This window comes from Camelus dromedarius, chromosome 7 (genome assembly GCF_036321535.1).
Source record: "Camelus dromedarius isolate mCamDro1 chromosome 7, mCamDro1.pat, whole genome shotgun sequence".
Classification (NCBI taxonomy): Eukaryota; Metazoa; Chordata; class Mammalia; order Artiodactyla; family Camelidae; genus Camelus; species Camelus dromedarius.
The window spans coordinates 70,546,396-70,571,281 of record NC_087442.1 but is presented as its reverse complement, the minus strand read 5'-3'; the positions used below and the strand labels follow the sequence as shown (position 1 = coordinate 70,571,281).

The following is a 24,886-nucleotide window of genomic DNA, read 5'->3' as shown; positions in this document are numbered from 1 at the left end:
GTGTACGTATGTACATCTATAGATCAGAGTATGTATCACAGAACTTTGCTATAGCCACTGACATTAGAAACACAGAAAAAATACAGTATTTAATTTCAAAAACATCTTAAATTTCCTTACACAACCATAACATTTATTTTTACATCATAGACAGTAAGCACTATCTCCCTAATTTTCACAGTTGCTTTGGCACTTTCAGAAAGTCTGTGTCCTTGGGAGAAGTGTGCGTTGTCTAAGCACAGCAGCTTTTCTAGGCAAACAGCAGGACTGTTCAGTAAGACTAGATTCATCAGTTTTGTAACAATGAACATGATCTGAATCATTTATTATGTGGTTTCGCATGTCACAAAATACCTTTGTTTAAAAACTTGACTTTCCATAAAAGGTGAAAGGGATGAGAAGCAGTGTCTCAAAATGACAGTATTTAGCTTGGACATTTTCAGGATGTATACATAGAATATATATATGGCTTTAAACTAGTAAATCCTTCATTTATTCAGTCAACTGAACAATTTGTGAAAACACAGGGTAGAATACAATTGCTTTCCTTATGACATAAAATGTCTTCTATTTAAAAAACAGGAAAAAAATAAATTTATGACATGCCTCAACACGTGTTATTGTGTTAATTCTGTATCCTACGTACGATTGTATAGGTTCCAAGTATTTTATTAATAAATTAGTCATAAGGTACTTATGAATCTCATAAAAAATATTTAGTATCTTTAGTTCAGCCATGGGCTTATATTCCATAATCTTCACGGCTTTCTAATCAGCACAACAGTGTTTTAATCCAAAAATGTCCTCCCTTACCACCTGAGCCACTATCTCGTTAAAAACTACCTACATTAGGATTAAATTTAAAATACTATAAAAATTACACTCACTTTTTTGTCTTTGTTGTATTTGGCAAATATCTCCTGAGCTCTCTCTTCTCCTCCGTCCGTGAACAACATGATAATCTTATTGCAGTTGGCTCTGGAAACATTATACTGTATTAAAAAAAAAAAAAAGTACATCATTCACAGTAAGAGCAGGGGGTACATAAGCAGTATGGAAAGAGCACACACAGGTTGCAAGTAATGACCAGAGTATCTGCTCAGTAACTACATTCTAAGAACCAGTTCCTGGATCAAGCCGGACCTGCCTCTGCCACACACACAGAGGCTCTGCCTCATCTGCAACATCCACAGGTCTCCCTTCTTTCGGGTCTTTGATCCAGTATCACTCTCTCTACGAGGACTTTCCCGACAATTACGTTTTAAATTACAATCTCTCCTCGCAGATTGTATTTTGCTTCCCACCATTTCACCCTCATGTATGTGTAGCATATATTTTATCTGTTTTTTTATTACTGGCTTCCCCCAAAAGAAGGTAATTGCCTTTAAGGCATAAAGTTTTGCCTTTTTGTTCAGGGTGGTTTCCTTGCCTTCATGAGTATCTCAGTGGCTGATTATTAAATGGGTTTTAAATTAATTTATGGCTATGATGTTAATTTAAGCCCAAATAATTTATACCAGAAACAAAGTAATATTAACAAAAATGTGCACACTTTGTCACATGTATTTTCACTCCATTTACAAACATCTGTTCCTCTCTTCCCTCCTTCTACATCCTACGTTTATTCACTTTACATTCCTGAAATTGCAATGTTGATCCCTAACACCCAGCACTCTTTCATATCTTTTTAAATGTCAACAGCTATTTCCAGAATATTCTCCTATCTGCTCTCAACCTGCCACACATATACTCATCCTGAACGACTCCATTCCCATGGTAAATCCTCTCTCAAACTTTCATTAAGGTCCCAAAAGAGTTGGACTTAGGAAAATAAGATTAGCATCAAAGGGCCACTAAAATGCATAATTAATTTAGAAAGCTGGACTTCTTTGAGGTTTGAAATTATAATCTCAGTCTTTCTATTGTTATAAAATGTGTCTGCAAAAGTGTTGAGAATAAAAGATCACATTAATTTATGAATGTTCAGCTTCTTTGAAAATGTCATCACTCTAGTTCAGTGATATTCAAAGGAGATACCAAGTGAGGCTACTCTGCACTTTTAACCCTCTAATTGCCCCATTAAAGAAAGTAAGAAAAAATATCTGAAATTCTAATAAATATCTTTCAGCCATTCAAAATATTATCAATTCAACATCAAACCAATATAAAAATCATTAACATAAAAACTATTTTTTTTTCTTTCATAGTAAGTACTAAAATTTTGGTGCGTCCTTCCAACACAATTCAGTTGAGACGAGGCACCTTTCAAGTGCTCCATACCCATGTGGAATTGTGATCATGGTTACCATACTCAGGAGCACAGCCCTGCCTGGTCTTTAAATAACTAATATATTCTTAAAAATCATTAATTCGCCTGTAGTGTTTAAACTTATTCAAGGTTTCTATTCTCATTTCTCAAAGAAGATAAATATCATTTCCTGTTGTAAAAGTTAATGAGGACAACATTTTGCTTTAGTGCCGGAAGGATCCTATTTCACATAACCTTACCCCATTGACTAGGCCATTAGACTTCTGGCAGTTAAAACTTTTAACCAAGCATTGTGAAAACTCAAATACTGACTAACACAATGTTTATCACATTCAAGCACTCTTATCTTTGATGATACTTATCTCAAAATTTGACCATAAAAAAGTTACATATTTTACCCTCAAAATACTTCTGTGAAAGGTGTTGAAATCCCTTAACTAAAATTAATTTCTCTGACGACGCCTCTTCTATGTGCATACGTAAAATGGGTGAGCTAATGTAACCACAGGACTGCTTCAAGGTGGCAGAGTACAGCCTTCACAACAGGACTTGGCTTCATTTTCTGAAGGAGTGGAGGTATTATTATTATTATCACTAAATGCAAATATCAAAGCGAGTCAGCACGTTGGGTCGTGTCGATCATTTGCAGGATACCGACAGAAGGAAGAATACAGAAATGTTTTGTTTTTGACATCATTTTCCCTTGAAGTCGATGTCTCAGGACTTGGGGTACAGTGGAATATATCATAGCTAATTTTCAATGGGTTTGCAACTATCTAAAGAATCACAAAGTCACAACCATTATACAGAACTGACTTGTAAGGAATTAAGCAAAGGAAAGCGCTTGCTTATGTCAATACAACACAATGAGTATGGGTGCTAATTTACTTTAACATGGTATTTCACAACACACTTTGTTATATACCCCCATGTGGCCAGTCATAGCATAGCGTCTATCATACATGCACTCAATAACACTGCTTTTTGAAAAACGCATGTCAATATATTTGGCAATACTTCATGAAACACTAACTGACGACTATTTCAGATCTTACCGTCTAATTCTACTGACACCTGCTTCAGTGATGTTGCAAGGGTAAACCTTGGAAGGACATACAAAAAGCAAGGACTGGCACCGTGTAATAGAAGACTAGAAGCATTTGAAAGAGATAAGAAAACATGCTTCAACTCAATAAGGCAACCCCTGGCATCTGGGAAAATTATTTTAAAAGGAGGAATTGCAACACAAAAAGGACGTGTGGAAAGCATATGAGATTTACTACAGGAATAACTGAGAACATATTAAAAATCATTTACAACTTGGGTAAAAGCAGTAGGAGAGGCCAACAGGGGTTAAATCATATTTTATCAACAACTAGTAATGAGTCTGGGACTTAACATGGCCCCGCTAGTATGACTGTTTCTGAAATAGTACATTAGGCTTGAAATCCTTCATCATTTCACAATTGACACTTGAATGGGAGGGAATCAGTGAGGCCAATTAACAATACTACGAAAAATAATTACAATTAGCCAAGATCTAAAAAATTTGATTATTAACTCAAAAGAAAAATATTTATTATTTAAAAAACAAAACCCTCACATTCCTTTACTACAGAAAGCATATACCTTACTCTCATGATCAATGACAGACTCTGTGGACATTCCTTCCACAACCCTAGTGAGGAAACCAAGGTAGAGAGGGGCTAGGTCCGTACATTCAACCATGGCAGTAATACTGCTTCATGAGAGATACAAAACTGGATGATAGTGTCTGCTGTCAGATAGTTCAAAGTGACACAACACAGGCAGCATGGCCATCTGGAAGTACTAGTCCACAGCATGAGACATGTTACACTGTGGAGGCGAAGGAGGGGTGCGCAGCAGCTGTGCCAGGCTCTAGAAGCCTAACTAGAGACATCGATCGGTGATTCACTCAAGGGCATCTTAATTGTGGAAGGAATTCCTGCTCTGGGATTTATCTTTTGGACCACCTTGCTGGTTCACCATTTGGACCTTTCTGTACACTTAGGAACAACCTGAAGACTCAAACTAGATAGTTAAAACTAAAATATCTCCAGAAACCATTCGATGATTGAAAGCACAAGTTTCCAAGTAATATGGTATTAATTGAGGTAAGAAAAAAGAAATGATATTCTAATTGTGCCAGCTAATTTTCCAGTGCTTATTCCAATTTAAATTAAACAATTACCTTACAAATATGTCTTTTAAACATAGTTGGACTTAAAAAAAAGGTGGGAAGAAAGATCTACAAGAAAATCTACATTTTGTATACCTTTTGAGTTTTGGATTTAAATATAAAAATAATTCAAAGATTTCTACTGCCTGGACACATCTTCTTTCTAAATGGATAAAAACAGCACTGTTATCTAACCCTGGAGAGCAGTAACTACAGGATATTGAAATTCAGACACTACAATTCATTAACAAAAGACAAAAGGAGACGGTATTGATACTTACATTAAGCAGCTGTTCAAAAGCAAAACTAAAGCCCTTCTTATAATCTGTGATTCCTTTTGCTGTGATATTATTCACCGCATCTTTCAGCACTTTCTTATTTCTTACATTTGCTTGGACAAGGTGCTGAAAACAGCTTACGTCCTGGGCATTGCTGTTAAACTGCAACAGATAAAAAGGTAAATACGTAAGTCAACATTACAATCAATCCTGTAATTTTCACTGAATTTGCATTATACTTCTCCATCCCATTGCAACATTTTCTCTTTCAAAAAGAAAAGTGATTAGATTGGAAACAAAAATGCACTAAAGATCAAACAGTAATTGCCACCTAAGCCCCGAACTCCTACTGTCACCCTAGGCCTGTCACTTACCTTCCCGAACTACCTTGGTTTTCCTGATTATAAACTCGGGATTTGAGGTATGTGAGGTCCCTTCCAGCTCTCAAATTTTATGAGCACTTAGATTAAAAAAAAAAACAAAAAACCCTCAACAATGAAATATATGCAGAATCCAGAAGTGTTATGTCGCCTGCACTGAACAGAGGGAGAAACTGAGCATTTTATTTGCCTCGCATAAGGAAAAGTTACAGTGAGAAAATAGTACAATGAACTATGGGAAACAGAGGTTTAGTGAATTTGAAATTTGATGGTAGTCTCTCCTGGGGGTTAAACAGGAAAGCAGCCTGAGGGAATCAAGAACAACCAGTGGCCTTTTAGGAAAGTCACTCTAGAGCTTATGCACAGAACACAGCACAACCAGGGAGGCAGGGACAGGGCTGGCGGGTCCCTGCAGAGAGTCCTTATGCAAGTGATAAGGGCCTGAACAACAACAAAGAGGCCGTAGGAGGAGAAAACAAACTCCAACAACACGTGCCCCAAACTGAAAATTCAAGAGTGATAACTAGAGTAATTTCACCCACCGTATAAAAAATATTCACACAGTTCATGGGGTATTTCCCATAAGATAAGAACTGCAGTACTGAGCTAGCATCAGGGTGCTAACAGGAGAGGGACCATCCTATCATGTATGAACTCTGCTATCTGTACAAGTCCCTTAGGCCCTGGGGGCCTGGACTGTCACACCTGCAAAACCAGACAAATAATGAAAACATACTTGCTAAAAGGTAAGCGGCTGGCCAGACAAAATGCTGAAAATACTTTCAGATCAAAAACATGTAATTAAACATCTTAACAGAGGAATCACAAGACAAAATGTAAATTTCACATAAGTGATTACATAATCTTATAACTATAATGCATCATTCATATTCTCTGAAGATCCCTGAAGCCTAATTATAAGGTGCACTGTACGATTCATCATTCACTAAGCCAGTACTTACCAGCAGCCTGCTGCATGTCTAGAGTTGTGGAAGGTGACAGTTCCGTAAATCATGCACACAGCACACATGTAAGCCCTTATATTGTGTTTACTATGTGTTGCATTTATTATTTACAAATATCAATCATTTCCTCTTTGAAAATGCCCTACAACCAAGTATTACTATTATCCATGAGAAACCTTAAGCATAGCTAATGACTTGTCCACAGTCACAAGTACAATAAGAAACAGAGTCAGGATTCAGACCCGCACTGCGGCAGGAGTCTGGGGTTTTACCTATTCCCACACTGCCTCTTGATACAGTACAATCAACCATGATTAGTTCTGTAAAGCAATCTAACACTATTCTCTTAAGAGGTAACATCTGGGGAATGGGTTCTACTTTGGACTGTGAGCAACTGGGGGAAAACTCCCCAAAGAAATGGCAGTTCCTGAGATTCCAGAGAAATGCTTCATAGAAGATTATTTCAGGCAAACGGAACAACATGTGAAAAGGCCCTGATGTGACAAAAAGCTCAGTCACATATGAGGACTAATGAAGTGAAATGAGTTCAGGCAGGGAGACCGGGGCTCCAAAGGAAACACTGAAGAATGAGGCCATCTTATCAGATGGCCAGTCACAAAAAGTTTAAAGCCAAATGCAGAATAATTTCACCTAAAACTTTAAGAGAAGCCTGAGCTGCTGTTTGGGAAATGGATTTAAGGTGAACAAAATTTAAAGGATGGAAAATAATCAGAAGGCCATTGCAGTAACCTAGCTGAACATACAAAGTGGCTTTGTTATTCATGAAGATGGTCAGAAAAGAGGAGCTCAAGACCTATCTGGGGAAGGAATCACTAGGTCGTGGTGGTGGATTGGGTGTGGGCTGAGGAAGAGAGTGGGGTCTTGACTGGCTGCCAGGCTTCTGACGGGGGCATCTGGAGGCCGGAGGATGGAAGGAGGGACGGGTTCGGGGGCCCCAGAGCAACAGGAAGAGAAGCACAGAGTTTGAGTGAGGGTGAGATTTCAGTGTATGTGAGCTATGCAGATGGAGATGTCAGGAAATCATAACTTATAAATTGAGAGGCTCAAAAGAAGTCTTGATTACAGATTTAAAAAAAAGGAAAGCTTCAGCACAGAACTATGGCTTAAAACTATGTGAGTACAAGTGATGCAGAGGAGGCGTCCCTGAGAAAACTGAGCAGGAGTAAGTTCCCATGGAGGCAGGAAGGAAATCAGGAGACAGGACTGCTTTGAATGATGAAAGACTAAAAACAGTCTCAAGAAGAACACATTGCAGTTTAGAGGCAGTAAAGATGAGAATGTACAATGCCCACTGAACTCATCCACATTTACATGTGCAGCACCTGGACTAGGGGGTGGAACCGGCTGAACAGCAATGGGCGTGCTGAGCCGTGCAGGGGTGCGTCCCAGAGCGCCTGGGCAGGAGGCCAGGAAGGAAAAGGGTGGTCCCGGCAGGTGTGGACTGGGGTCAAGGAAAAGGCTTCTTTAAAGTGAAGGGCCACTAGGGTAAGAGAGCTGATATTGACAGAGAAGGAAGACAAAGATGCAGGAATCAGAAAAGAGGTAAAAACCAAAATTCTTGTGAAGATGAGGAAGGACAGGATACAGATGGCCGGGAGAGGAAGGACCCATTAGGAAACCATGTATCGACTGCATTGTTCTAGGAAAGCAGAGTGGGGGTGAGCTCAGGTGCTGGGGGCACAGAGATGCGGTGTGGGAAGAGGAGGTGACCGGCTGTGGCTTTTGTCTCCAACAGACAATGAAGCAAGTCATCAGGATAAAGCAAGACGGGGTGGGACATTTGGAGAGAGTACAGATAAAACAGGAAGGAAAATGTCCTACAGACAGAAGAGTTCTTTCTCATTTTCACTTTGAACACGAATTTGGGGTACATCATAGATATAAGACCAACACTCCAATATATTTGTTTTCGGTTCTCAATACATTCAAACATCGAAAATTTACCATCTTCAGATCCAAATCCCACTGACTTTTTGCCCCATTATTTGATAAATCTGACACCATCTTACTGTACACACGCCATTTTGAAAGCAAAAGAATGTGAGAATTTCTGAGTTAGAAAATAAAACAATAAAATAAAAATAAAAAATAGTCTGCTAATACATTAACAGTAACATGTCTAACCTTAAAGAACTATTTAAAACAGTCACAGGAAATGTTATTATGTGATTTAGTTAAATCCTGAATCTTGATAAAATTACAAGTCATGCAGAAAATGAACACTGAGTAATGCAATTGCCCTGGGTCTTTCCATTGCCCTGACCTGCTTCTAACACAGAAAAGTGAAGCATCTCATTTAAGTCACTTGAACACAAACTGATTAAATGTAAATCCAACTCATTAAATACAAATTCACTGGTGTATAACAGAAATCCTACAATTATACTCATAATAAAACTCATAAATAATGCAGACAAGGTGTAAGTCCCTATAGCAAATCTTATTCTCCTCGGAAATGGATGAGAAATTTGAAAAGTCCCAACTTAGATAAGTATACATTTCACAGACAACTTAAACTCACTTGCTTTTAGACTAGAAAAAAAAAGCACAGTTTTACTTTCATGAACTGAAATTGTAGTCTTTGGTGACATGTGCCCAGCTTTTAATTTATAAACCACATATTTAATACCTAAACCACATAGACAGTCAAAATTTTAGGGCAAAAGTTTAATAATAATGTAGCATTATAAAGTTTTGAAACACTATATGGTGACTGAAAATAGATTTAAGGAGTTCTGCCTTTGTCATGTATTAAGAAAATACTCCTTATGGTTACCAGGGGAAAGGGGGTGGGAAGGGGTAAGTTGGGAGTTCGAAATTTGCAGATACTAACCACTATATATAAAACAGATAAACAAGTTTTCCCTGTATAGCACAGAGAAATATATTCAGTATCTTGCAGTAGCTTATGGTGAAAACGAATATGAAAATGAATATATGTATATCCGTGTATGACATCATGCTGTACACCAGAAATTGACAAAACACTGTAAACTAACTATACTTCAATAAAAAAAAGGTAATTAACGCCCTTAAAAAAATACTCATTTTAAAAACATATACTTACCTAACCCTACAGAGCCACATATCCAAAGTAGTATCACATTCCTTGCTTCCTCTCCTGACCCCAGAGAATTCAATCAAGTGGGTCCTCTATCAGAAGCGCTGAGACAACCCTCTGTCAGCATGCTGTGACTGGAAGGTGTGTGGGCTAACCTGAGGAGGGATGTGTATCTCCGCCCCAGCATTTGGACATTCTTTTCGTTTTCTCCTTCCACATACACTGCTCCTTGTGCCTACAACACTTCTCTTCTTCACCTGATTGTCCCGATTACCTTAGCATTCACTCCTGATTATAGGCTTTCATGACCTTCCCTGCCGGGATCAAATCATCCTTTTAAAATTTCTCAGAGTTCTAGATATACCTTTTCTATGGAATTCATCACTGTCTTACTTTTATATTTCTCCGTATGGTATCTTTATAGACTCTTTGACTGGATTAGATGACATGGTCAAAGAATGGTCATCCCACCACTGTATCCTCAGTTCTTGACATATAATAGGTATGTATATAATTTATATACAATAAATATAAAAAATTCCTTATTGAATGGATATATAGAGTTTAATAAAATTAGAAGACAGTGCACGAATGTTAGTCAATAATCAAGCTATAGACGTCTAAGTGCAGGAACTATTTTAGTTGTGCAATCCCTTGTTAAACTTGTACATTTATAAATACAACTATCCTGTCCAAATAGACACTATTAAAATATTCAAATGAACATGCATATAGAACACCTAGCCTAGAGTCTGGTACATGGTAAATTTTAAATCAACTGCAACTCAATCCTTTAAAATATTATTTTAGTACAAGCATTAGTATACTCTACAGTGAAATAAGAAAGGATTCCTAGATTCATGAGAAAGATTTATAAACACAGTATCAGCTTTAGTGAGCTTTAAATAAACTTTATTAGTGGGATGATACAAGTGTCTCTCAAACATTCATTCAGTCCTTGAAACGGTCTCTGAGATAACCATGAATACTAAATTTCACTGCTTCCAATACACATCACAGTCAAGTACACATATCAGATTAAAAGACACTTTAGGTCCAAAACCAACTGTTAATTTCTCAAATGAAATAATTTCAACTCTTGGTTTTGTAAAGGCAATGTCTTTTTTTGTTCTCATGTCCTCTGCTGAATAAGAAATCATTCCACAAAGTACTTCTGAGAGAGGGGCCTCTGCTGCTCACTGGGTTAGGCTGCAATACAAAAGATGAAATGCTGGCATTGCCTTGATACATGCGAGTCAAAGAAGCATCAGGTTCCTGGAAAGTAACCTTGTCTAGGAATGGCACCTAAAGCACACCTTCATGGGGCACAAAGGCTCCCCCTGAAAAGGTTGGAGGCCTCAAGTAGTTTTTCCCTAAAAACATTAAGAATTAAAGGCAAAAATGAACCCAAAGGTGATATTCTTCTACTTGGAAATGCAGAGAAAAGATGGCCCATAATCTCTGACCACTAAGCAAGCCTTTAAATTTCCACCCTTTCACCTCATCCACATATTTCAATCTCTTCAATGTTTGCTGTGAAAAAGAAACACAGTGTAAAATTGTGGGCTCAAACTGTGTAGATGATCAGCAAAAGCAACTCAAATTCAGACTGGACTGCTTTGGAATATAGTTTTTTTTTAACTTACAAAATATAAATGAACTACTTTATATAAGTAACTATTGGAAAAATTTATATAACAAATTTATATTATGTAAAATAATTTAAATAGATTATCTAAGTTAAATACACTTCATACAAGTTTGCATTTCAGGCAGCACAGTTAACAAATTATAGTATTAGAAGCTATCCACATTTTGGACAGCAGGTGGCGATGCAGGAAAATAAAAGGAAAGTGAAGAACAGAGGCAGTGATATTAAAAATCTTGGTTGCTTTATTCCCATTAAAATACTTATCATTTATTTTGATTTTCCCATTTTCCACAGGAAATTTGGAAACTAGGAAATATTATAAAGAAACAAAATGGTTATCCTAAAATCCAGAGGAAACACCTCATAGATTTATCCACATGCATATGTACATATTCTTAGTAAAGAATCATTTTAAAGTTCTTCTGCCAAATTACCTTCCAGATATTTTGGACCACTTTAAAATATATGTGTAAGGGTCTCACTTTACTCCCATAAACAAACATCTTCATTTGCTAAACTGTAATTTAAAAGAATATTTCAATATTCAGTAATTGCTTGAATTCCCTTGATGGCTAATGAAGTAAAACTTATTCTCAAATATTTTCATATAAACCGGTGAATTTTAGGAACTAGAAAATACTAAAAAGACCCCAAAAGAAATAAAGAATTCAATAACTTAAATAAAAGACATGCTATAAGGAACGAGAAGCAAACTAAGGGATACAGAATAACTCATAGTGATCTGGAAGGTAGAATAATGGAAATCACCCAATCAGAAGAGCAACAAATAAAGAAAGAAAGGGAAAAAAAAAAAACAAAACAGTTTAAGTGATCTCTGAGATAACATTAAGTACCCCAACATTTTCATAATGCGAATCTCAGAAGAGAGAAAGAAGGGCATTGAAAATGTATTTGAAGAAATTAAGGCTGAAAACTACCCAAACCTGAAGAAAGAAATGGATATCCAGGTACAGGAAGCACAGAAGGTCTCAAACAAGATGAACTCAAATAGACCCACACAGAGACATATAACATAAATGGCAAAAACTAATGATAAAGAGAATTGTACAAGCAGCAAGAGAAATAAAAGTGTCACATATAAGGGAATCCCCATAAGGTTTTCAGTTGATTTCTCTGCAGAACCTTTGCAGGTCAGAAAAGAGTGATATGATATATTCAAAGTGCTGAAAGGGAAAAACCTGCATCCTAGGATACCCTACCCAACAAGATTATCACTTAGAATCCAAAGATAGAGAAGGTGTCAGACAAGCAAAAACTAAAATTGTCCATCAACACTAATCCTACCCTAAAAAAACAGTTAAATGGTTTTTGCTAAGTGTAAAAGAAGTAAGAATCTATAAGAAAGGGAAAACGCCACTAGGAAAGGCAAATATATAGTCAGCAACTATAACTACAATAAACAGGTAGGGATAATAATGAAGATGTAAAATACGACATCAAAAACACAAAATGTCAGGGAGGGAAGTAAAAATGTTCATCTTTCAGAATGTGTTTGAACTTAAATGACTATCACTTTAAAACAATTAGATTCAATTAGAGGTTGACATATATGAACCCCCTGGTGACCACAAATCAAAACCCAGAAATAGACACACAAAAAAAATAAAAATAAAAAGGAAGTTAATATAAGCATACCACTAAAGAAAATCATCAAACCACAAGAGAAGAAACCAAAAAAAATTAACAGAGAAGAACTACAAAAACAACCAGAAAACAATTACTTAAATGGTAATAAATACATACCTATTAATAACTACTTAAATATAGGGACTAAATAAGGGACTAAAAGCTCCAAACAAAAGACACACAGTGATTGATTGGATTGAAAAAAAAAGACCCTTCTATATGTTACCCACAAGAGATTCATTTCAGATCTACAGACACACACAACCTGAAAGTAAGGGGATAAAAAAAGATACTTCATGCAAATGAAAATGTCAAAAAAGCAAGGGTACTGTTACTCCTATCAGACTGAATAGTCTTGAAAACAAAGACAATACAAAAGACAGGCATTATATAAAGACAAAGGGATCAATAGCAGAAGCAGGTAATACACTTGCTAACATATATGCACCCAATACAGGAGCACTCAAATATAGAAAGCAAATACTAATAGACATAAAGGGAGAAGTTGACAATAATACAATAATAGTAAGGAACTTTAACATCCCACTTACATAAATGGACAGATCATCCAGACAGAAAGTCAATAAGGCAACAGTGGTCTTAAATGACACAACAGACCAGTTTGACTGACTAGATTATCTAGAGAGCATTACATCCAAAAACAGCAGGGTACATATTCTATTCAAGTGCAAATGGATGGTCTCTAGGACTGATCACACGCTAAGACACAAAACAAATCTCAACAGATTCAAGAAAACAGAAATTGTATCAAGCATTTTTTCCAACTACAACTGTATGAAATTAGAAATCAATTATAGAAAGAAAAATGGTAAAGAACAGACACATAGAGACTAAACAACATGCTATTATAAAACCAACTGGTTAATGAAGAAATCAAAGAAGAAATCAGAAAATAACTTGAGACAAACATGGAAACACAACATTCCAAATTCTATAGGATACAGCAAAAGTAGTTTCAAGAGGGAAGTTCATAGCAAGCGACCTTCCTCAAGAAACAAGAAAAATCTCATATAAGCAACCTAAATACCACCTTAAAGAATTAGAAAAAGAAAAACAAAGGCCAAAGTCTGCGGAAGGGAGAAAATAATAAAGATTAGAGAGGAAATAAACAAAATAGAGATAAGAAACAATAGAAAAGATCAGTGAAACCAAAAGCTAGTCTTTTGAAAAGATAAACAAAGTGGATAAACTTTTAGCCAAGCTCACCCAGACTATACAAGAAAGGACCCAAATAAACAAAGTAAGAAATGAAGGAGGAGAAATAACAACTAATTACACAAAGAAAAAAATCATAAAAGAATACTATGGACAGATACACACCAACAAATTGGACAACCTAGAAGAAATTGACAAATTTCTACAAATATATTAAGGCTCCAAAACAGAATGAGGGAAATACAGACAATCTGAACAGATTGATCACTAGCAGTGAGATTGAATTTGTAAAAGATAAACAAACCAAAAACAAACAAAAAAATCACAACTCCCAGCAAACAAAAGTCCCAGACTAGATGGGTGCACAGGAGAATTCTATCAAAAATATAAAGAACATGTTTAATAACTAGTATCTATTGTTCTCAAACTACTGTAAAACTGGAAGGACGGAACCTTCCCAAATTTATTCTACAAGACCTCCATTACTGATTAAAAAAAAAAAAGACATTATAAAAATGAAAATTACAGGCCAATTATCTTTCATGTATATAATGCAAAATCCTCAACAAAGTATTAGCAAACCAAATCCAACAATAAACAGGATCATACACCATAATTAAGCTGGATTTCCTCCTCACAAGAATGGTTCAACAAACTCAATGTGATACACCACATTAACAAAACGAAAGACAAAAACCACATGCTCATCTCAAAAGACACAGAAAAAGCTTTTGACAAAATTCAACTTCCACGCATGATAAAAACTCTCATCAAACTGAGTACAGAGGGAACGTATCTCAACATAATAAAGGCCATTTATGACAAACCCACAGTCAACATAATATTCCATGGTGGAAATGTAAATTGGTATAGCAACTATGGAAAACAACACAGAGGTTCCTAAAAAAACTAAAAATAGAACTACCATATGACTCAGCAATTCCACTCCTGGGTATATATCCAGAAAACATAAAAAGACTAATTCAAATTGATGTATGTACCCCAATGTTCATAGCGGCACTATTTACAATAGTCAAGTATGTATGGGACTGATACATACTACAATATAGAAAACAGATAAGCAACAGGGAGATTTTGTACAGCACAGGGAATTATAGCCATTATATCATAACAACTTTTATTGGAGGATAATCTGTAAAAATGCTGAATCATTATGCTGTATACCTAACACTGGTATCTTATAAATTAACTATATTTCAATAAAAATAAACAAAATGAAGTAAAATAAAACAAAATGCAGGTCCTACATATATTATTAAGAGTACTGCTAGGTAATTCATGGCATTTGCTAATGTTACGAATGTGATTTTAATTTCTATTATTAATCCCTGTCCAGGGAAATCCCTGTCCAGAACGTGTGGTCACCCTCCCGTAATTAGAGATGTCACGATTATCTTTGCTAACAGCACTCTGGGATTTGAACACGCCTGTCCTCAAATTGATGCTGCTCTCTACCAATATCGGCTGCTGGTTTGTGGTTTCCCTAGGCCGCAGAAAAGAATTTAATACAGACTTTATCCTTTTTAAATTGCATTTAGGAAAACCAGGTCTGGTCCAGGCCCTGCCTCTAATAAGTACCCATGGCCACAACTGATTCAGTTATCTCCCCGGAGCCTTAGGTTCCTCCTTTCTGAAATGAAAGGCTTTGCTACATTACATGCAAAGTCCTTCAAATTCTAAAATCGTATCTTTTAGATCTGTTACTTTTGACTACTATGGACAGAATTACATAAATGAGTAGGAATAATAAATTTTGTATATATCCAAAGAAAATGGCAACAATAAAAAGGGAAAATATTGATAACATTATTAAGATAAACTGTTTCCCTCTTAATTATAAATCACTGCCAGTGAAAACTTTATAAAACATTTTAATTTTTAAACAAATATTCCAATTAACTTGAATCATGACATGCCCAAAATTTAGTCTGTGGACTTTTGTCAAAATGTTGAACGAATTTCTGAGTAAGTCCCAAGTATTTCTAATATAGTCTACTTACATTTTGGTACAGAAAACTTTTAAATCTAATTATAGGCACTTAGAAGAATTTCAAGCAAGTAAGTGTGTGTGACTTTTGCTTCAGAAGTAATTTGTATTTAGCTTCCTCACTCATCTCTAGTTGATATTCATATTTTCTCAACCATCTTTTAATCAACCAGTGTGCACTCCTGATCCCAGAGCACTTACCCAACTAGAAACAGGGGTAGCATTCTCTCCATCATTCTTGAGATACAATAATCATTTTAGTATTCCTATTACAAATAGTGTCTCATAACCTTGTGGAAATTTGACTGCCAGCTCTCAAAGGTGAAACTGCATTAAATAAACAAATGATCACGTACTCTTTGATCACTCCCTCTTCACCGCACTATGATCCAGAGGTGACCAACATGTTTAATATTTTCATTTTACATGAAGCTGGTTACTTGGAACAACCTCCTTAGTTGGAAAAATAATATTTACAGTGATGGATGGATTTGCCAAAAGAACACAAAGAGAATGACATACTTATCTAATGTGTCTGCAGAGTAGAGATACTGTAATACTGATATATGTGAGTATGATTCAGGTCACTTAAAACACAAAGATATTTATCACTGATTAAAATCCGTTATAAAGTTCTGACAGCTATGTAGTGCCTTGTTTCCCAGCAAACTTCATTGCTGTCTTAGTTTAAGAAACTGCCACAGCCACCCCAATCTTCAGCAACCACCACCCTGATCAGTCAACTGTCAGCATCAAGGCAAGACCCTCTACAAGCGTATAGATTAAGACTCACTGAACGCTCAGATGATGATTAGCATTTCTTTTTAGCAATAAAGTATTTTTTACTTACAGTATGACATTGATTTTTTTGAAAAATAATACAATCATAACAATACAAAGAATAATGCTGTTGCACTTGAATAAACCATAGTATCGTGTAAATATAACTTTTACATGTACTGGGAAACTAAAAAACTCATGCAACGTGCTTCATTGAGGTGCCTGGAACTGAATCCGCAGTATCTCTGAGGTATGGCTGAACTCTGAAAAACTGTCCCGAGTAAGTGCTAATACTCATTTGTGCTTACTGGGCATGAAGTCTTTTCACAGTCCTTCTAGCCGTAGCAAATAAGTCAATAAATTTTACATTTTTAAAAACTATAGTAAAATTCAAACTAAAGGAATCCCTCTGCCTTACCTAAAGAATTACTTTGCTATTTCTAAAACTGCAAATGCAATTAATTTCTAATTATCAAAAACTATCTTTAGTGCAGCATGTAATTAATGGAAAAAAATATTTATCATACTTGTCAACACTTTCTTATAAACTCTCCTTATACTTGCAAAGCAATTACATTATCTCCCAGCAATCTATCTCTCTTCTTAAAAAAGAAATAACCTTGATTAAGTAATAACTTGCTCTGTTACTAAAATTCCTAAATTTGTCCTTCATTTCAGAGTCTTTCCTTCAGTCTTCAGTTTTTTATGTGTCTTTTAAATGAAGACAGTTCTAAGAAGCACCCCCTTTTTTGTTTTTGCCTTAACAGTACCTCTTTAAAAATCAAAGTATAGTTGATTAACCATGTTGTGTTAGTTTCAGTATACAGCATAGCGATTCAGTTTTTTCCTTAAAAAAAAAAAAAAGCACATATGAGACAGAGAGAACTTTGGTTCTTATAATGACCTTAATTCTACTCCTTCTGTTTTTTTTTTTCATACCTCTCTCTAAAAAATGAATGGCTACAAAATAATATATTCACGAACTTCTACAGTACTAGTTATTCTACACATTACCCAGATCTTAAAATCTAAGTCAGTGATAAGTCTGATCAGTCATTACATGCTCCACTCAGATACCTGTTGCACTTTGTTAAATGCACCTCCCTAACGTACCCCGATTTACTCACTACTTAATTACCAGGGAGACCTGCTCAATGCAGACTCTGGCTCCTCAGGTCTAGGGTGGAGCCTGAGATGCTGTGTTTGGAATCAGCTGTCAGGAGCTGCTCACACTGCTTGGCCCAGGCCTCACTGTCAGGAGCAAGGGCATAAACTACAATATTCTTCTTTGTTGACACAAATGAGATATGAATCAACATAAAAGTTCTCCTGAAATCTAGATGGATGACTACTTTATAAGATATGAAATGAAATTACTCTCCTACATTTGTCACAAAACTGTATTGGTGTGTATAAAATATCTTTTATTTTACTTGAACTCTGGTAAAAAGGACCTGTTTTGCAAAGGTGGAGAAATCACTTTTCAGTTTACATTGCACCACCACTTACAAATGAGCTCATTATCATATGCAGAGTAGGAAAGTTTCTAAGCTAAGAAAACCATGCTCTTATCTTGGAACACATTAGAGCTATTTTACAAAGAAAACTGAAATTTAAAGCACACAGAAAAAGAAACAATCCAAATCATGTCTTTCTGGAATATATAGTGTGATTCGATATTTAAACAAACCCCCACTGACATTAGTTCGCGTTGAACTGTCCAGCCAAGAACCGGGAAGTGTCTGAGATTTTATTCTATGTGCAAGCTAAAAAGCAATTCTCCTATAGTTTCATAGATACTGGCAGAAACATACAAGTCCTCTGGATCAGAGAGAAAAGGTCACTTATTACTCACAGCAATACCAATAGCAGTAGCAATAGGCAGATACCACCTTTGCTTACACTGAAAACTCAGTTCCCAAAGAGGGATGGGAAGATGGCCAGGGGTCATCTGCACAGGCAGTAAGTATGTTTCAGGCACACATCCCCAGATGAGGAAGCCCCCGATCTTATATAGGGGCTGCTGGCAGCTGGCCCATCCTCCCCTCCAGGGAGAGACAAAATCTTAATTACCCTGCATTGTAAATCTCTTCTGGGGAGGGAGAGATCTCCATCTTTACTTACCCTGCAATGTACACAGATCCAAGCAAATTGGCTGTTAAGGATCAGATTTAAAAAACCATGACCAATTCGTGAACTGTCCCCTAACAGTTGGTACAAAAGTGATGGAAGATGATAAAACAACAACAATAACCATAATAATGATAATAAATAAGCACTTTACATGTGTTACTTCATTTGGTGCTCAGCAACATACTGGCAAGTTATTTATGATTCTGTCCACTTCAAAGAGGAAGAAACAGATTTATAAACCTTAAGTAACCTGTACAAGCTCTCGTAACTTGTAGTTTCAAAGAGTGTGTGTTACCCCTATGCAAATCTACAAGCACATCCAAGAGGCAGGATTCTCTGAGAAGAGTAGGAAGTAAGGCACTTAATCTTACTAATGAAGAGGTGAGTCTTACTAATGTCACCAGATCATTTCATCATGATCATCCCTTCCCAGCCTCCTGTATGGCTATGGATTCTCACTCCTCATTCTGCACTTGGATTTAGGGATTGTCACTTCTAGAACTGCTGTTTAGGGACCACAATTGCAGAAATGAGTAGTCAAAAAAAATTTTTTGGGGGGGCTTCCGGGAGAAGATGGCGGAGTAGAAGGACACTCGCAGGTCACCCTCTCCCACAAATACACCAAGACCCACATCTACAGACCCACTCAGCCAACCAGAGCACCTGTGGAACTCCGACAGAACATCGCCCTCTTCAAAAGATAAAGACGCCAAAAATCTGGTAGGACAAAAGGAAAAAAGAAAGAACAAAAGGCAAAGCAGCCCGGGACGGGTCCCGCGGGGAGGGAGCGGCAAAGGAGGACTGGAGCTCGCTCGCTGGGTCTCCCCTCTCCAACTGAGAGGCCAGCAGGTCGGAGGGGGAGCCTCCGAGGCTCGGATCTGTACAGAGCAGCCCTTGACTAACAGAACTAAGTTAAACGGGCACAGAGCGTCCCCCGGACACCCAGCCTGAGACGCGGGCCGGCAGCGGCGGGCAGGGCCAAGCTGCACAAGCCGGGCGGAGGACGGAAGTGGCTGCACGGAGGCAGCCCCGGGGGAACACAAGGGGCTGCACGCTGTGACTGTGGGTGCACAGGGCAGAACAACCTGGGCCCTCCATAAAACAGCAAGGTTGATGTGCTCTCGGGGGAAGGGTGCACACCCCCATCTCTGAAATCCCGCGGAAAGTTTTCGGGGGAAGAGAGGCGGGGCTCAGGCACAGCCGCCATATCCTCCAGCGCTGAGCACCCAGGCGGAGGCGGGGGCGGAGGCGGAGGCGGGGGCGGGGGCGAAACCTGCATCCCACCGAAGGGCTTAGCAGCCTCAAAGGCCAGACTGAGACTGGCCTGCAGCCCGGGGCAGATAGGATCCTTCCATCCTGGTCCCTCAGAGAACTTGCTCCACAAAGACAAGGAGCTGGGTTTTGGCACGGAGCAGGGACAGGGCTGTCCCTCGGTCTCCCCGAGCCCACCCGCGGAGCGCCGACCAGGGCGGGGCGCGCAGCCGCACAGAGCAGCAGAGCTACCGGTGGCGGCGCAGGTACAGGGAGAGCGCCCCCCCCCCCCCTTTCGAGCAGGAACACAGTCCCTGACTGAGGTGCTGGGAGGGGGCACGACACGCCCTCCTACCCGGCCAGTCTGCAACATCTGACTGCGGCATCCGGAGGGGCAGCGACCCGCCCGCCCACAGCAAAGGAGAGCTGAACCTGACCCTCCTGGCCCAGGAGGAGGCGCCATCTGCTTGCCGACAGGTGCTGGGAGCAGCACAGAAGAGGGCGCCAACGGAGGGCCTCTGAAAACAGCAAGCTGAGCTTCCAAAACAGAACGAAGACAGAAAGACTTCACATTAAAAGCACACAGACTCCAGGAGAATACTGACAAACCCCCCCCCCTTTTTTTTTTTAAATCTGTTTTTACCTGTTCTATTTTCTATTACTCTCTTAATCTTTACTTCTTAATTCATTTCTATTTCTCTTGGGTTTTGATGTCCTGCTATTGATTAGACACAGGTTTCAAATACATCTATTCATCTCCCCCCCCCTTTTTTTGTAAAGGTTTTAAAAGGACGTCTCAACCCGATTAATCCTCTGCTTCAACTCACTCTTCTATTATTCATTATACACTGTTTTCAAACCCTCTTTCTCCCTTCTTTTAAAATTCTTTCTCTTACTTTTTTTTCTTTTTTTCCTAAGTTCTATTCCTAAATAGGCATCAGATAGATAAAATCCTTAAGGACCAAAATAAACAACTGATACTCCATAAACCACAGTGCCAAAGAGGTATGAGCAAGATGAAGAAGCAGAAAAACCTTTCCCAATTAAAAGAACGAGAGAAATCCCCTGAAAGAAAGATCAATGAAATAGACATCGATAGCCTACTAGATCAAGATTTCAAAAAAGGAGTGATCGAATTGCTGAAGGAATTAAAAGAGATAGTGTTTAGAGATATAAAATATGTCAAAAATGAAATTGAAGCTATAAAGAAGAGCCAAGTAGAATGGGTAAACTCATTGACAGAGATGAGGAATGATCTAATAGCTGTGCAAAGCCGACTAGATAATGCAGAGGAACGAATTAGTGATCTAGAAGACAGGGCAATAGAAAGCACCCATTCAGAAGAACTACAAGAGAAGCAAGTAAAAAATAATGAAAATAGCATAAGGGACCTATGGGATAATATAAAGCGTCCCAATCTTCGCATAATAGGGGTCCCAGAAGGAGAAGAAAGATCAAAGGGGATTGAAAAGGTTTTTGAAGAAATCATGACTGAAAACTTCCCAAACTTAAAGAAGGAATCAGATATCCAAGTACAGGAAGCTCAGAGGGTCCCAAACAGGAAGAACCCAAATAGACCCACACCAAGACATATCATAATCAAGATGGCCAGAGTCAAGGATAAAGAAAGGATTCTAAAGGCAACAAGAGAAAAGCAAAGAGTAAGTTACAAGGGAACCCCCATAAGGCTCTCAGCTGATTTCTCTACACAAACACTACAGGCCAGAAAGGAGTGGCAAGATATATTCAAAGCCCTGAATGAAAAAAAGATGCAGCCTAGGATCCTTTATCCAGCAAGGCTGTCCTTGAGGATAGAAGGAGAAATAAAGAGTTTCACAGACAAAAAAAAGCTGCAGGAGTTTAGCAACACTAAACCCATGCTAAAAGAAATATTGAAAGGGCTATTCTAAATAGAAAAGCAGCAGGATGCTACAGAAATGAGAAACACACAACTGGAAAGGTGATAACTCATGAATTACAAATAAAGTAAACATGAAATTATAAAAGAAGACATACAAATCACTGAGAGTGGGAGAGGGAGGCAGGGAAATATAGAATATTTTTTTCTTTCTTTTTTAAAATTTTTTAACAGTAGGATGGGTTTGAGATCATGTTACTATCAGTTTAATAAAAACAGTTATAGTAATGGGTTGATAGATTTACAAAAAAGGGTAACCACAAGCCAAAAATTTACAAAGGAGTCACAAAAAGTAAATAAAATCCATGATAATACAAAGGAAAATTACCAAACCACAAAAGGAAGAAGAAAGGAACAAAGAGGATATACCAATTCAACTGCAAAGATAAGTTCAAAATGGCAATAAACACACATCTATCATTAATTACTGTAAATGTTAATGGACTAAATGCTCCAGTCAAAAGACACAGAGTGGCAGACTGGATAATAAAGCAAGAACCTTCAATATGCTGCATACAAGAGACCCACTTTAGGGAGAAGGACACATATAGATTGAGAGTGAAAGGATGGAAAAGGATATTCCATGCAAATGGAAAAGCCAAAAAAGCAGGTGTTGCAGTACTGATTTCAGACAAAATAGACTTTAAAACAAAGGCCATAAAGAAAGATAAAGAAGGACATTTTATAATGATTAAAGGAGTGATACATGATGAGGATATTACACTCGTTAATATATATGCACCCAATATAGGAGCACCTGAGTACATACAAGAATTACTAACAGAGATAAAGGGGGATATTGATGGGAATACAATCATAGTTGGAGATTTCAACACTGCATTAACATCACTAGACAGATCTTCCAGACAGAAAATAAACAAGGCAACAGAGAAATTAAATACTACAATAGAAAAACTAGATTTGGTGGATATTTTCAGAGCATTACACCCCCCAAAAATAGGATATACATTCTTTTCAAGTGCACATGGAACATTTTCCAGGATCGATCATGTACTTGGGCACAAAAGAAACCTCAACAATTTTAAGAACATAGAAATTATCTCAAGCATCTTTACTGACCACAATGCCATGAAACTGGAAATCAACAACAGAGAAACAAAGGAGAAAAAAAGGAAAGCATGGAGATTAAACAATATGTTATTGAAAAAACAATGGATCAATGAGGAAATCAAAGCTGAAATTAAAAAATACCTTGAGACAAATGATAATGAAAGCACAACCACTCAAAACCTATGGGACACAGCAAAGGCAGTGCTAAGAGGGAAGTTTATAGCGATACAGGCCTTCCTCAAAAAAGAAGAACAATCTCAAATAAACAATTTAACCCACCACCTGAATGAATTAGAAAAAGAAGAACAAAAAGCCCCAAAAAGCAGCAGAAGGAAGGAAATAATAAAGATCAGAGAGGAATTAAATACAATAGAGATTAACAAGACCATAGAAAAAATCAACCAAACCAAAAGCTGGTTTTTTGAAAAAGTAACTAAAATCGACAAACCTCTGGCCAAACTCACAAAGAAGAAAAAAGAGAGAGCACAAATTAGCAAAATAAGAAAGGAAAATGGAGAAATTACAACAAACAAAATAGAAATACAGAATATCATACGAGAATATTATGAAAAACTATATGGAACCAAACTGGATAACTTAGAGGAGATGGACAAGTTTCTGGAAACATACTGTCCACCAAAACTGAATCAAGAAGAATCTGAACACTTGAACAATCCGATCACTAGAAAGGAAACAGAAATAGCAATTAAAAACCTCCCTACAAATAAAAGTCCAGGACCGGACGGCTTCACCAGGGAATTCTACCAAACATACAAAGAAGAACTCATACCAGTCCTTCTCAAACTCTTCCAGACGACTGAAAAGGAGGGATTACTCCCAAACTCATTCTATGAAGCCACCATCACCCTGATACCAAAACCAGGCAAAGACACTACAAAAAAAGAGAATTATAGGCCAATATCACTGATGAACATAGACGCCAAAATCCTCACCAAAATTTTAGCAAATAGAATCCAACAACACATAAAAAAGATTATACATCATGACCAAGTGGGGTTCATCCCAGGGACACAAGGCTGGTTCAACATACGCAAATCAATCAGTGTAATACATCACATCAACAAGAGAAAGGACAAAAACCACATGATCATCTCAATCGATGCAGAAAAAGCATTTGATAAAATTCAACACCCATTTATGATAAAAACTCTCGCCAAAGTGGGTATAGAGGGAACATATCTCAACATAATAAAAGCTATATATGACAAACCTACAGCCAGCATAGTACTCAACGGTGAAAAACTCAAAAGCTTCCCACTAAAATCTGGGACAAGACAAGGATGCCCACTATCACCACTCCTATTCAACATAGTCCTGGAAGTCCTAGCCACAGCAGTCAGGCAAGAGAAAGAAATAAAAGGGATCCAAATTGGAAAAGAAGAGGTAAAAGTGTCATTATATGCTGATGACATGTTACTATATATAGAAAACCCTAAAAGGTCCACACAAAAGCTACTAGAGCTGATTGAAGAATTCAGCAAGGTAGCAGGTTACAAAATTAACGTTCAAAAATCAGTTGCATTTCTTTACACTAACGATAAATCAACAGAAGAAGAAAGTAAAGAAACAATCCCCTTTAAAATAGCACCCCAAGTAATAAAATATCTGGGAATAAATCTAACCAAGGAGGTGAAAGAATTATACACAGAAAACTATAAACCATTGATGAAGGAAATTAAAGAAGACTTTAAAAAATGGAAAGATATTCCATGCTCTTGGATTGGAAGAATCAATATTGTTAAAATGGTCACACTGCCCAAGGCAATCTACAGATTTAATGCAATCCCTATCCAATTACCCAGGACGTATTTCACAGAACTAGAAAAAATCATAATAAAATTCATATGGAACCATCAAAGACCTAGAATTGCCAAAGCATTACTGAAGAGAAAGAAAGAGGCTGGAGGAATAACTCTCCCAGACTTCAGACAATACTATAGAGCTACAGTCAACAAGACAGCATGGTATTGGTACCAAAACAGACATATAGACCAATGGAACAGAATAGAGAGCCCAGAAATGAACCCACAAACTTTTGGTCAACTCATCTTTGACA

The 24,886-nt window shown here is 37.5% G+C and overlaps 1 protein-coding gene across 6 annotated transcripts in view; it reads right to left on the bottom strand.

The window, feature by feature from the left end:
* CACNA2D1 (calcium voltage-gated channel auxiliary subunit alpha2delta 1) overlaps nucleotides 1-24,886 on the bottom strand; it is a 425,079-nt gene that overhangs the window by 74,035 nt on the left and 326,158 nt on the right. For all 6 annotated transcript variants that reach the window (XM_064487623.1, XM_064487624.1, XM_064487625.1 and 3 more), the window contains exons 11-12: nucleotides 4,751-4,909; nucleotides 888-992 (exon numbers count right to left, since the gene is read on the bottom strand). In XM_064487623.1, the coding sequence (XP_064343693.1) occupies nucleotides 888-992; nucleotides 4,751-4,909 (264 nt within the window). The remainder of the gene's footprint in view (nucleotides 1-887; nucleotides 993-4,750; nucleotides 4,910-24,886) is intronic.